A 14,520-nucleotide genomic window follows, 5' to 3' on the forward strand; every position below is an offset into this window, starting at 1 on the left:
TCTTTCAAAAATTTTTAAAACCTCAGCAATTCCCCAACTGCCAGAGGCAGGTGAAGGTGATACTCTCCAGAACATTCAGGTAGCCCAAGTTAGACAGTTGGAGTCCAGCAAAATGAGCCCATACCCTGAAATCTTATATCTAATCTCACTGCATTCTAGCCAAAGTAAAACAAGATCTTTAGGGTGTTTTAATATGTATTAACAATAAATCCGGTGTAGCTGATCGTCTTCCAGTATTTTGGGTTTTTTTTTTCACTAGTGTGTAACCAGCGACTTTTTGTGACAAGATTTTCTCTAACACTTTTAAATCGATTTCATTTTTTTTAAGATTTTATTTATTTATTTGACAGAGAGAGAGATCACAAGTAGGCAGAGAGGCAGGCAGAGAGAGAGAGAGAGAGAGAAGCAGGCTCCCCGCTGAGCAAAGAGCCCGATGTGGGGCTCGATCCCAGGACACTGAGATCATGGCCTGAGCCAAAGGCAGCGGCTTAATCCACTGAGCCACCCAGGCGCCCCTCGATTTCATTTTTTAAGCAAGTTCCCCAAACCGGAAGCCTTGGTTATCATCAAAAGTCTCTTGCTTGGAAAAAATATTCTCCATAATCATATCCCAGGTCTTACTTCAGGATTGGCAGGTGGGAATCTTCCACAAATGATTCCTGGCAGCCAAAGAGGCAGTGAGCTGTCTCTCGTGGTCAAGAGATGCCCAGACTCCATGAATGTGACAAAGTTGCCCTGCATTTTCCCAGAGCCTGAGTAAAACTCAACACAACAGCAACGACAAGAAACCCAAAAGACAAAATGAGGCCTACCTGCCTCTGGTGTGAGCATTTTTTGAGACTTTAAGTATTCCTTCTTCTCTTATTTTATAACATTTCCATTGTAGTAGAACTGCCATGGAGAAGGAGAGCTAGAAATACTGAGAGAATGGGAGAATGACCTGGGTCTGAGGAGAAAAATGCCGATGTTGTGTCCCTGACACCTCAGCTGAAGGGGCAACGGAAACATGACACTGTGTGGGGCCACACGGCCTGTTTCCCTAGCGTCGCAGGGTCCTCTATGGCAGGACCAACTTTGGGGGCGTCTGGAGATGTCTATAGATACCTCATAATGCCTGTTAATCTCATTTAATTTTTAATCTCATTTAATTGATTACGAAGCTTTCAACTAAGACAGAAAGGGCCACCTGGAGCGTCTTGTCAATTCCCCAGACGGAGTCTTGCACCAAGCAAACTACAAACACCTGAAGAGGCAATGTAGGAGCCAAAAGAAAAAAAAAAAAAGGCTTAACAAACCATTCTTATTGTTAGTAGTGGTCTTGTTCTGTTCCTTAAAAAGATTACATGGGCCTTAGTATTTCAGGAATCCCTGAGAATTATTTATGGGAAAGCAAATATGTTTGAACATTTTAGCAAAGGAGAGAAACGTATCAAAGCCCTGGTTCAGGAGAGGATTGTTCTTGCTTCACCTCTACCTATAGTGGAAAATACGGCAGTTACTTTCAACTTAAATATTTCTCAAAAATGTCCAAAGGATCAGGGCTTTATTCAGTGAGGCTAAACAATAACTTCTCCATAAACCACACTTCCGGGGCTTATAATCAATTTCAAAGCTTATTAAAGTCTTTCATTGGAATGCATATCCAAATCAAAACATTTAACCTTTTCAATTCAAAAAAATTCAATTCAAAAGAACTTTCCACCTCAACTTTTATGGCACGAGATATCAGACCGGAGGGTAGTACATAAGAAGGACACAAAGCACATATTTAAAATGCATATCCCTGGCTTCAACCCAGAGATACCAACCCAAGTGACTTTAATACAGATGGTCAAGGCTCCAGGCTGAAAAACATTTCTTTAGACTTGAGACAACTGAACAGAAATTGCTAAATGCCATCCATCCCTTCTTGTTATAGAGCTTCTTGAGGAAACATTCCTGTCTGCCTACTGGTCAGAAAGAAAGGAAATTTTGTGTGGTTAGCTGTGTCCTTTCTCTCTCATGAGGAAAGCAAAGCCCCCAGCCCAAAAGAACTCCTCTTAGGTCTTCTTGGCCCAAATTGGTCCTCATGGCTGGTGAATGCTGCAGGGGAGGCTGGGAGACCTGACCACAAGACTGTCATGATCAGTCCAAGTGTTTCATGACCCATTCCCTGGGGCTTGGCCCATTGCCACCCTCAACACAATCAGGACCCCAACTGTAAAGAAGGTGGAATAAAGGCCGGACAACTCCTAGTTCCACCTCGAAAGAGAAGAAAGCAAACATATGCTGAATACCTATTATATGGAAAGTTCTGGAACAAGCACTTAAACATTTTTTGAAATTCCATTTAACATCATACCCCAAACTCCCCTATAAACAGAGCTCCTTACTTTCACCATATCACCTCTGCTGTCTTTCAGAGTTATCACCGTGATAAGCCCTTACTCTAGACCCCCTTTCCAAAAGATTGCCTTTGAAAGTTTCCATTTAATGTAATTTTAATCACTCAAAACTGAATTTACAAGTTCATCTCTAAGCTGTATTATCTTTTCTTTATTGAGGTTCTTCATTCTCTTTTATTTCTGGCAGGAACAGAAAACTTTATGAAAACCTTAAGCACAGTACTTTTAATCCATTAGAGATATGAACAAGAGGAACCAAATCCTTTCCCTATTGTTCTGAAGATTTAAAAATATAAGGAACTTAAGAGTCCCAGCACAGCTATTATTCAGTATATGGTGATTGCCTTGAGAGAATGCGGCATTAACATTTTTCTTTTGTTCTCATTTTTTAAAAGGAAACTAAATGCAAAGAAAAATGTTAATACAATGCGCAGGCTATGAATTAAAACATGCAAGTCAGGAAATGCAAAGGTGAATGATCTCATAGGATACTCAGCTCAGGTACACTGACCCCACGCATGGTGATCGGTCAGCATGACACACTAGGTGTTTCTGCCAATAAATCTGACACTCTGGCCACCAACCTTTGTGAATCTATAATTGCCTGGATAGTCACTCTAAGTGCAGAAGCAAACTACTATTGGAATTATTGCTTTTCTAATTTGTATTTATTTTTATTCTCTGCATTTTATCTACTTTATATTTGTATTCGCAAATTTTTAGTTGCTATGACCAGAAGAAATGTCGCTGAGTCGACATGACACTAAAAAATCAGGTCTGTTCAGTGAACAGTTCAGTCTACCCAGCCCTGAATTGCGTCTGACTGAATATCTGACAGTTGAATTATTTGGACAAGGGTTGTCATAAACAACCCATCTCACTCCCAGCCCCTGATCCGGGGAACTCAGTTTATCTTTTTTGTATTTTATCGAGCACATCATCCATTTTGTAGCTCAGGAACTCAACATTGTTTTCTTTTTTCAATATACTTTGTCCCTTAATTCTACTTTCTACCTTGTCACCACTATTCTAGCTGATTCTATAGTTTATCCTTCTAATCATAAGCTTCTAGTCCCTACTTCAAATTTTAAAATTTTATTTATTTATTTATTTTAAATTAAATTAATTAATTTATTTTCAGAAAAACAGTATTCATTATTTTTTCACCACACCCAGTGCTCCATGCAATCTGTGCCCTCTATAATACCCACCACCTGGTACCCCAACCTCCCACCCCTCCGCCACTTCAAACCCCTCAGATTGTTTTTCAGAGTCCATAGTCTCTCATGATTCACCTCCCCTTCCAATTTACCCCAACTCCCTTCTCCTCTCTAACACCCCTTTATTTCTCTTTACCCTCAATCACAACCCCAATTTCCCCAGCCATGTTCCATGGGGAACCTATATGAGCTGTAATACCCATATTAATTAGTGATTGCTGTATAACAAAGCGCCCCAAAGCTCTGTGGCTTAAAATAACCACTTGCTATCTTTCATAAATCTTTGGGTCTGTTGATGAGTTAAGTCTCCCCTCACTTTAATTTTCTTGTTATTTTTGGTATTTATTATTCCAAATGAACTAATAAAATTATTTCATCTGAAACTCAAAAATTCATTGAGGTTTTTAATTGCCTTGAACATTTATTAATCTTGGGAAGACTGACATTCCTGTGGTATTCAGTCTTTTCAGCAAACTGCTTCAGTTTTTTATATCTTGCTTTTTATCTTTTCATAACATTTTACAGTTTTATTCAACTAGACCCGATTCTTTTCTTCTTAATTTGTTGCTAAGTACTTTACAGGTGGTGTGGCTATCATCACCGGGACATTTGGATTCAGGCACATGGGAACTTCCAGAGAACTCGGAACCCCGACCCCATAAAGGGAGGGCAAGGAGAGACGGAATAAAGAAGCAACCTGCTCCAGAGGGGCAGCGGCAAGTCTACTGAGCCAGGGAACTTACCTCGGAGGCTTGACTTCGCAGCCTGAAGGTGAGTAGCTCTCGCTTCAGCCCACCGAAATCTTAAAAGATTATACAGAGGCCTAAACAGAATTCACTCATATACACTGTCCAGATAGTCCCCTAAACACCGGCTCTCTCAAGTCTGTATCCTTGAAACCGGCTCCCACTCTGGGAAAGGTGAGCCACAAAAGGTACCTTTCAAAGCAGAGGGGAGAGGTGAGGAGCCTCCAGGTGCCCGGCGTCAGTTCCTGGGTGAGGAAGTCACAGTCTTCCTACCACCTCCTCCAACAGTTTCATTTGTACTCAATTATTATTAACACAGAGATTTTTGTTTTAGACCATTTATCCTACACCCAACCTCTTTATTATTTTCTCATCTCTCTTCTAGCAAAATGATGTTATACTCTATTTTCATTTCAATTCTCATTTTTTAAACTTTGGTTTTCCCCTTCTCCTTTCTTAATATTCTTCGCTATGCCACTTATTGTTACAAGCCCTAAACAAAATAATACATGTGAAGCACTTAGCACAGTGTCTGGCAAATAAAATAGTAAGCACTCAGGAAACATTTGCTGTTAAGATTTCAATGATGTTTGTTAAGATAAATTTAAATTTTATGCTATATTCTTTACTCATCATCTTACTCTTAGCTATGAGATTTGTTTTGTAAAGATTTTATTTATTTATTTGAAAGAGAGAAAGCACAGAGGGGAGAGTGACAGGGAGAAGCAGACTGCCCACTGAGAAGAGCAGAGCCTGGACTGGGGGCTTGATCCCAGGACCCCGACTGAGATCATGACCTAAGCCGAAGGCAGCTGCTTAACTAACTGAGCCACCCAAGTGCCCCCTTGAGATCTTTTGACTATATGAACTGGAAAAGAATCCCTACGTGCATAACTCTGGCAAACAGTATTCAATTTTGTACTTCATATTCCTAATACATTATATCCCTAGAAGATGAACATAATTAGCTAATCCATGATGCACCATGTGTATGGCAATTCTATAAGTCAAATATATTTAAGATTTTGTGTTTGATCTGAGGTGTCAAACAAGCTGAACTCAGCTTTTACATGAAACGTGTAATGCTTATAAATGCAGCTTTAATATAACTTTAAGTTATATTGATTATAATTAATTATATTAAATGTAACTAAGTTCTATTAATTAAGTTCTATTAATTAAATATTTAATTAAATAATTTGATTAAAGCAGACCTTCCTCATTAAACTTAATGTTGAGAATAAACTCCTTTCTAATCCCGACTTCCACTCATTACATTTTATTTTCAAGATTTTATTTATTTATTTGTCAGAGAGAGACAGAGTACAAGCTGGAAGAGCAGCAGGCAGAGAGAGAGGGAGAAGCAGGCTCCTGACCGAGCAGGGAGCCTAATGGGGGCTCGATCCCAGGACCCTGAGATCACGACCTAAGCTGAAGGCCCATGCTTACCCGACTGAGACACCAGGCATCTCCCACTCATTAAGACATCTTTTTTTTTTTTTAATATTTTATTTATTTATTTGACAGAGATCCCAAGCAGGCAGAGCAACAGGCAGAGAAAGGGAGAAGCAGACTCTCTGCTGAGCAGAGAGCCCGATGCGGGACTCGATCCCAGGACCCTGGAATCATGACCTGAGCCGAAGGCAGAGGCTTTAACCCACTGAGCCACCCAGGTGCCCCTAAGACATCTTTTGATGGTTTCCCAAAGTGCTATTTTTTCAATGATTTTTCTTTTGCATTTGAATTAGTCGATGCTTGTTTTAGACAAATGTGTGTATTTTTCTTTTTTCTCTTTGCAAAAATGTACTTGTTTTCTTAATCTAGAAAACACAGGAGAAATTGGACACAAGGAGAAAGGGAAAAAAGTATGGCTGAACCAGGAACACTGTTCTGACTGGCTTAGATTTGTCTGTGACATTAATGTGTAGTCACTTTGTTCAGTAGGCTAGAGAATGGTATTATGAAGCAAAGATTACAAGGTCTCCTCTCAGATACTGGTATCACTGTTTCTTGGCCAAAAGACTACATCTTTACATATAATAATAATAATAATAATGCTGGAGCAGTGCTTTTCACACATTCTCATATAATTCCTGACTATAACCATCACTCCATAGGTAAGAAAATTGAGGCCTATGAAGCTGCAGGTCACAAAACCAACAAGGAATTGGTCAAACTTTATTCCCAAGCCTGAACTCTTCATCACAAAACTGTACTCTCCTTTAAGCTTATTCTTTGGCTTCAGCCAAAACATCTAGATATCTAAGCTTTTAACTTTTTCTCTCTCCAAGTTCTTTAATGGATGCATTTGAGTAGCTCATTGGAATTAGCTCACAACGTATGATCAGTTAACTCCCTCCATCTGCATTGATGTAAATATCACACAAAATAGCACTATTCAACTCTGAGGCTGAAAGTTTTTTAGGACAAGTTTTGGGAACCCGGGCCATGAAACCAGGTATCAGACATAACTTCTTTTTTTTTTTTTTTTTTTAATTATTCGAATTCAGTTGGTTTTCCTTGGGGGAGCTGGTTGGGCAGCAAGGCCCCAGTGTGTTTACTTTTAGAGATACCTACGTCCTTTTGGGCAACTGGAGTGGTTGTGCTCTTGGAGAACACTTTTCAAAGAGGATAAGCCAGAGCTGTTGTGAGAAATGCAAAGAGGGAGCCCATGTTCTAGCTCCTTTCGGGGAGATGTCTTCCTTTTCTTGACAAAGGCAGATCATTTTAGATGCTTCAGTGTTGGTGCATATCTGAGAGATGAAGATCCCTGATGAAATTTTTCATGTTTCCTATTTTGCTCCCTCAAATCTAGGCCCTAAGTTCCCTGGGAATCCAGGGAAGCAGGAAGTCAGGACAAGGAGGGGGCTTGGATCTTCACACACCCTGCTTAATCAGCCTTCAGTTATGTATCTTTAGGGAGGCTTTTACTTCAGTCCAAAGAAGACTGACTGGGAGCTAAGTGGGCAGGATGTTCTTTGTGCAATTTAAATATAATTATATTCAAGACAAGAATGTGTGGAGCAGGGAATAGAATCCAGCCGAAACATAACCAAAGCGGTTTGTATATTTCTAAGAAATATACCACACACATAAAAGAGGCCCAGTGGCCAAATACTTCCTTACTTTGTGAGCCAACTCACCCCTGGATACATCTGTGCTAATAAAAATAGACCATATGTGGGGAGCATGACTTCCGAATTTTTCTTGATAAAGTATCTGAATGTGGACTTCCAAGAGATAGACATAATTGCTCTCCTCTTGGATGAAAATGAAACTCAAATATGTGGTCTTGATTACCAGAGCAGAACAGAGAATTGACAGATTTAAAACATTATATTTCTGCCAAGATGATTGCACTTTCTTTTCCTCCGTCCTTTAAAAAAATAATCTTTTTCCATTCCCTTTTCCAGCTGATGGATAGATTAAAAATGGCACTGAGATTTCCAAGACCACTTGGCAAGAGAAGTTTGGTAAAAGGGTTGAATGTTTTAAAAATTGGTTTATACTTTTTATGAAACAGGAAGAGGAAAAATTAAATGTCTGTGTGTATCAGAGTTGTAGAGTAAAGACACTCATACCAACCTGTGGACTAGCATCACTGGGTGCTTTTATTTTCTTCCCATCTCTCTGGAACACACAAGTGTGTGGCCAATCCCAACGGCCCAGGCTCCTAGAATCACATTTTCATCATGTCCCTCTTTGGTGGGCTGGAGGCCAGGGACCCAGTGGGGACGAGATTCAGAAAGGACAATTACATGATAGGAAAAGAAGTTCCTCTTTAGACCACATTTCACCCTAATGCTGTTAACTTCTCTTCATGTTTTCATCTTGATTTTACGAGTACATTTTTGTAGTTTCGAAAGGACAAGTTTCCGAAGTGCCAAATATATTTTTTAATGTTTTCTTCTATATTTTAACTCTTAAAATATGCTGCTGAATTTTAACTATCAAGATTTTTACATGAAATACACATTTTCCTCACATGTTTATATTATAATCAGGGGTTTTGGTGGCAAATAATAGAAATTCCAGATAATTTTGGTAGCAAAGGAATTTATAGGAAGGCTATTGGGTATCCTATAGAATTTGATGGAAAATGCCTAAGAATGAGGCTTAGGAAATGATCAGGAATGAAAGGAGGCCGGTATGGAGGACTCATCCAAGGTCATACCACTAGAATATTTGTAGATGGGATATTACTTCTGCACAGGAGACCCCATCCCCAGGGATTCCCCTTCCACTAGACACTAGCAGCCCCCAGAATTTCAGCTCTACCACTGCCACCATGAAACTGTGACTCGTATGGTGTTTATTATCTAGGCATCACTCTCCCTATACATTCAACACTTTAGGTAGAGTTTCTAAATTAGCCAAGGTGCTATGTTATACTTTAGCTGCTTGTGGTTGGAGAGGGGATATCTGTGGGGCCCTTCAACCTTTGTAGACTTACATAAAGAAGTTCTCCCTAAATAAAGAGACCTAGATAATGTGGCACCAAAAACCCATCAACTGTCACCTCTAATTGTTCCCGTAAACATATCTATGCATATACATCACCCACTAGTGAATATTTCTATTCAGTATCCACTAGTGAATAAACCTAGCCCTAGAAAGCATCTACTCATAGTCTCCATTCTGTTTATCAACTTTCTCACTAACTGAATCCTTCTGTAATCCATTTTTACTTTTTTTTGTATTTTTCCTTCTATTTCTCTGCCCAGTGGCATTTTATTCTCATTCACCTTAATATACTATCTCCATGTATACTCTGCCATCTTTTTAATTTATTTTAGATTTTATTTATTTATTTGACAGTGAGAGAGAGAGCACAAGTAGGGGAAGCAACAGGGAAAGGGAGAAACAAGTTCCCTGCTGAGCAGGGAGCCCTACACAGGGCTCAATCCCAGGACCCTGGGATCATGACCTGAGCTGAAGGTAGCTGCCTAATGACTGAGACACCCAGGCACCCATGCCATCTCTTTTTAATGCTAAATTTTAAGAACAGATCATGATTATTTCATAGAGAGTATGATTACAAATCAAAAATGCTGGCATCCCCAGGATGCCTAGGTGGCTAGGTACCTACGTGGCAAATCAGTTAAATGTCTAACTGTTGATCTTAGCCCAGGTCTTGATCTGAAGATCATGAGTTCAAGCTCTGCACTGCGCTCAAAACTACTTAAAAAAAAAAAAAAATATGCTGGCATCCCAACCACAATTGTATATCCAGCTTCTAACTCAGCATCTCCACTTGAATAGTCAACTTGAGGATATTCTACAAAAGCAAACTTGATCCACTGCCTCCTCCCCAAATGGACCAAGTGTCATTCCCCCTAACTCCCTCTATCGGGTCTCTATTACTGGTACCACCACCTCAGGTATTTAAGAATATGAGAGGTATCTGGGGAAACTGGTGGAGTTTTTGGATAGACTGAGAATGCGTTATTCTCCCACTTAAAAATTCACTATGAAACACAGTGCAGGAACTAATTATTAGACTCCAGAAATGAAAGATGCCTGCAATTTCCCTCTTCCATCAGAAATGTCTCTCAAGTAGGAAAGGTTTCATGTAAACAAAACAAAAAACATCACATAAATAAGAAGCCAAAAAGTTTAATGTTATTGAATAATGAAAGTTCATTCAGGGCTTACACAGATCATAAGAATAGATTATAACAGCTAGCTGAGAGATCAATAGCTTTTTAGACGGAAAGGAGAAAGCAGTTTATATTTTCAATGTAGAAAAAGAAAATCTAATTGCTACAGATGTTTTGTAAAATTCCTAAAACAAAGTCTAGCCAAGTTTATTGTTTAGTGATTTTTTTCTTTTTTCAAGGGATGAAAAATGAGATTCAATGTGTATACTAGTGGTTACAACTAATATAACAGCTTGAAAAAATCATAAGACAGAAGCATAAATATAATATAAAAAGACAAGATTTTAAAATTGTACTGTAGGAATATTAACTATAATAAGTGGAAAAGATACATTAAAACCAGCAGTGTGTTACACTAGTTCAAAACAAAACTCATAAGGCAGACCAAAACTGATGCTAGTTAAGGAAAGTGGTCTGTTGTTAGGAAGTGTATCCAGACAGACACCACCACAAAGAAATGCCAACAGTAATTATGTGGTCCCCTCTTGTTACTCAGTTAAGTGTCAAAGGTGGAGTGACTAGGTCAACAGCTTAAGCTTTCTCCAAGGATTTGTAGTATTCCATCAGCACAGTCCAGGCTTTGGGAGCCATGAAACCTTCTGGAGGCTTCTGGCCTTCTCGAGCAAGTTTGCGCATCCGTGTGCCTGAAATAAATTCATAGTCTTCGTGGCTGAAAGAAAAAAAAAGAAAGAAAGAAAAGAACATGATTTCCCATATTTAGAATCTTAGTGACAATGAAACTTTAAAAAGTTTTTGTTCTTCTGTGCATGGTAGATAAGTTTAATGGGAAAAAAGTCTGGAAAAAACATAGTACTTGTAAAATGAATGACTGATCTGATTTCAGATTTGCCATTGAACAAAAAACACCATGCTATCAGACATTACCCATTTTTGGAACTTGGAAACAAATTTTAATTGAAATCTTTACTAAGATCATTGTATATTCACATGCAATCATAAGAAATAATACAGTGAGAGCTCATGTACCCTTTACCCAGTTTCCCCAATGGCAGAATCTTGCAAAGCTATAGCCTAGTATCACAATCAGGTTATCAGTATGGACGCAACCTACCAACCTGTTTCAGATTTCCCTAATTCTACGCAGGCTCTGTGTATTTAGTTCTATACAATTTTATCACCTATGTAGGTTCATGTATCCACCATAGTCAAGACGCATTAACAGTTCCAAAACCATGACCATCCCTCGGTTTGCCCCTTTACAGCCATACCCACCTATCTCCCTTACTCCTCCTCCCCAGCCCATGCCAACTAATTTAGAAGTAGAAATTTACAAAAACAAGAAAGTATTAAATCCAATTTAACTTCCACAGGTTGAAAACTTTTTAGGACATCTGAATCTGAAAGGTCAAATGCATAACAGGGCATTAAGAGAAAAACAGTCATCGTTTTACAGCAAAAGCAAGTTAAGTAGTAGTAATTGGTACTATCCCACTGATAAGATACCATAAAAATGATGTTCGTTTTTTCATCTTATATTCAAAAACACACAAAGGCCCTTAAACCCCTAAGTACTGAGCACTTATGGCTACAGTCTACTACGTAGTCTACTAGGAATTTCACCCTCTTCCCTCAGACAAGGAGAACCAACCTACATAGCAGACCAGGACCCATCAAGAGCTCTAGGTCACTTAGGGCACCAGATCACAGGCTGTGTTTACTCCCAGTTAGGAGCTATATGCTCCCTTGCCACTTCATTATTTGTGGCGTTAAACTGGGGATCATAGATCATAAACTGCCACTTGCTTCTGGAGGGAGGCCAAGTACGTGTTTTTTTTTATAAACATATATTTTTATCCCCAGGGGTACAGGTGTGTGAATCACCAGGTTTACACACTTCACAGCACTCACCAAAGCACATACCCTCCCCAATGTCCATAATCCCACCCCCTTCTCCCAAACCCCCTCCCCCCAGCAACCCTCAGTTTGTTTTGTGAGATTAAGAGTCACTTATGGTTTGTCTCCCTCCCAATCCCATCTTGTTTCATTTATTCTTCTCCTACCCACTTAAGCCTCCATGTTGCATCACCACTTCCTCAAACAGTTAACAAAATCAAAAGACAATTGACAGAATGGGAGAAGATATTTGCAAATGACATATCAGATAAAGGACTAGTGTCAAGTACGTGTTTTTAACTAATAATCACACTGCCAGGAATCTACACTAAGGAAATAACCAAAAGCACACAAATGTTATGCATAAAGGTAGCTAGTTGAACATTGTTTGGGGATGGTAAAATACTGTAAATGACCTGAAGGCTGAAGGTTCTAAATAAATTATGGTACAGCACTGAGTAAAATAATCAGAACACAAAGCTGTATGTGTAATACAAATGCAATTTTGTTAAAATACAGAGTGTGTGGAAAGAAGACTATAAAGAAATATAATCCAAATATCAATAGTGGTTATTTCTATACAGTATTATTACAAATGCTTTTAATTTTGCTCATGTTTTCTGTGCCTTTCTACAATGATTTTTATCAATTATCAATATTAAAATCAAATAATATATCAAATATCATTTTATAAGTAAAAGTTTATTTTAAAAAATATCTACCCAAAGTGAGTTTAAATAATTTTCAGAAATTTAACCTTAACTTGAAACCTCAATTATTTGGCATACTGCCCTGAGGAGCAGATAAATAAGATGCTGCTACAGTATTACGCTTCCTATTCTGGTCTCAAGGTAGTTATAACGGCTATTAATTCATACTTACACAGCAGCATTAACAGTTAAGAGTATATCTGGGGGCACCTGGGTGGCTCAGTGGGTGAAAGCCTCTACCTTTGGCTCAAGTCATGATCCCAGGGTCCTGGAATCAAGCCCCACACTGGGCTCTCTGCTTGGAGGGGAGCCTGCTTCCTCCCTTCTCTCTCTGCCTGCCTCTCTGCCTAATTGCAATCTCTGTCAAATAAATAAATTAAATCCTCAAAAAAAAAAAAAAGTATATCTGAATGGTGCTAGAGACACAGAAATATTTATGAACCAGTGATCGGGTACTTTATTAACTTTCCTATCAGGAACTCAGTAAATATTTAGTAAAATATAAAAGAATGAAAAGGTATATGTACAGACAAATTCTACTAGTTCAATGTAGAACCACATATAGTCTTAATGAGTCACTACTCTTCATCTTCTGGCAATAAAGGGGGAATACAGGGTTTTTTATTGCTGTGGTGAATTCAAGCTACTTGTACATTCCCTTTCATCTAAATCTAGATTACTCAACACTAGAGATTTCTACATGACCTTCATAATGATCTCTTCCATAATCATCTTCAGATGTCTTCTGACCTTGCTTACTTCCACTTTAGGCAGGGGAACCCACATACCACCTTCCTAACCTGGTTCATTTAATCTACTTAGGAGCCCTCAGACAGTGGGCTCCAGACCAAGAAAGACCAAGTTTTGTGACTTCCTCATGATCCAAACCAGGAACCGGTTTCTGGTTTCTCTTTCTGCTTTTCTGATTTTGTCTGTGTGCTTAAAGACCCCATTGCTCATGCGGCTTCTAAACCTTGCAACTGGTGGTATGACCACCAGGCTCTGTGTACCTCTTTCACCCGGTCTGGCCCTATGCTTGACCTCAACTGTCAGTTCCTAAGATCAACATGACTCTTTCCTGAATCAAGTTCTTCCTCTTCGATTAGCTGTTGGCCCCACTCCCCAGGGAGATACCCACACTTTAGTGAATGCCCCAACCCACTTTGAAACATTTCTAAAAATTTTATTCTGGAATACTATACATGGAGGATAGCAATACAAAATGGTGTGACTCATTTCATCAGTCACAGGAAAATCACTTCTTACTGTTAAGCAGAAAAGTACTACTAAAATTCAGGCGTGCAACATCTTCCCCTCGTCACCCTGCCTGCTTCCTATTCTCTCAACTACCAAAAAGACAGGAAGATATACAGACGCATTCAGCTCAACATTTCAGCAGCTCTCATCTGCTTAGGTAAAACTTCTTTTAAATGTCTATAAATTCTCAGTGATGATCAATAAAAGTGAAAGGTTAACAGATATTCCTTAAAAGATGGATCCAAATAGTTTCAATCTAGGGGCTATCTCTCACTGCTCTTATCTGTTCAAGGTGTAAGACAAGTCAGATCTTCTAGAACAGAGGGGCCCATGCAGATGGCTGATTACCACAGTTGAAACAGGAAATAAGCCAACATCTTTCTTTTACACAAATGACAACCTATAGGGAAAAAAAGAAATTGACTGTATGTGAGATATGCCTAGAAAAGAAGCAAGACTGTGAGAGGAGATTTCAAAACATTCAGTAAGATTGGGCTTAGAAACAATCTGTAAATTTATCAACACTAAAATGAAAACTGAGTTGGAGAAACCAGGCAAGCTCTCCAAAGAAAGGGGACTTAGTAAAAGGAAAAGCATTGTCAAAGGAGTAGAAGGAAAACCAAGACGATATGGAGGTCACAGAAGAAGAGAAATTCTGAAGTTGTTAAGGCCACAGAGAGGCTGAGAAA

General features: G+C 39.0%; 1 protein-coding gene across 1 annotated transcript in view; it reads right to left on the reverse strand.

Annotated features, from left to right (window-relative positions):
* Window positions 1–9,950: 9,950 nt before the first annotated feature.
* Window positions 9,951–14,520, reverse strand: part of PAPSS1 (3'-phosphoadenosine 5'-phosphosulfate synthase 1) — a 100,754-nt gene continuing 96,184 nt past the window's right edge. The window contains exon 12 of the mRNA XM_059376969.1: window positions 9,951–10,680. Within this exon, the coding sequence (XP_059232952.1) occupies window positions 10,542–10,680 (139 nt within the window). The 3' untranslated portion in view covers window positions 9,951–10,541. The remainder of the gene's footprint in view (window positions 10,681–14,520) is intronic.

Source organism: Mustela nigripes, chromosome 1 (genome assembly GCF_022355385.1).
Source record: "Mustela nigripes isolate SB6536 chromosome 1, MUSNIG.SB6536, whole genome shotgun sequence".
NCBI classification, from domain to species: domain Eukaryota; kingdom Metazoa; phylum Chordata; class Mammalia; order Carnivora; family Mustelidae; genus Mustela; species Mustela nigripes.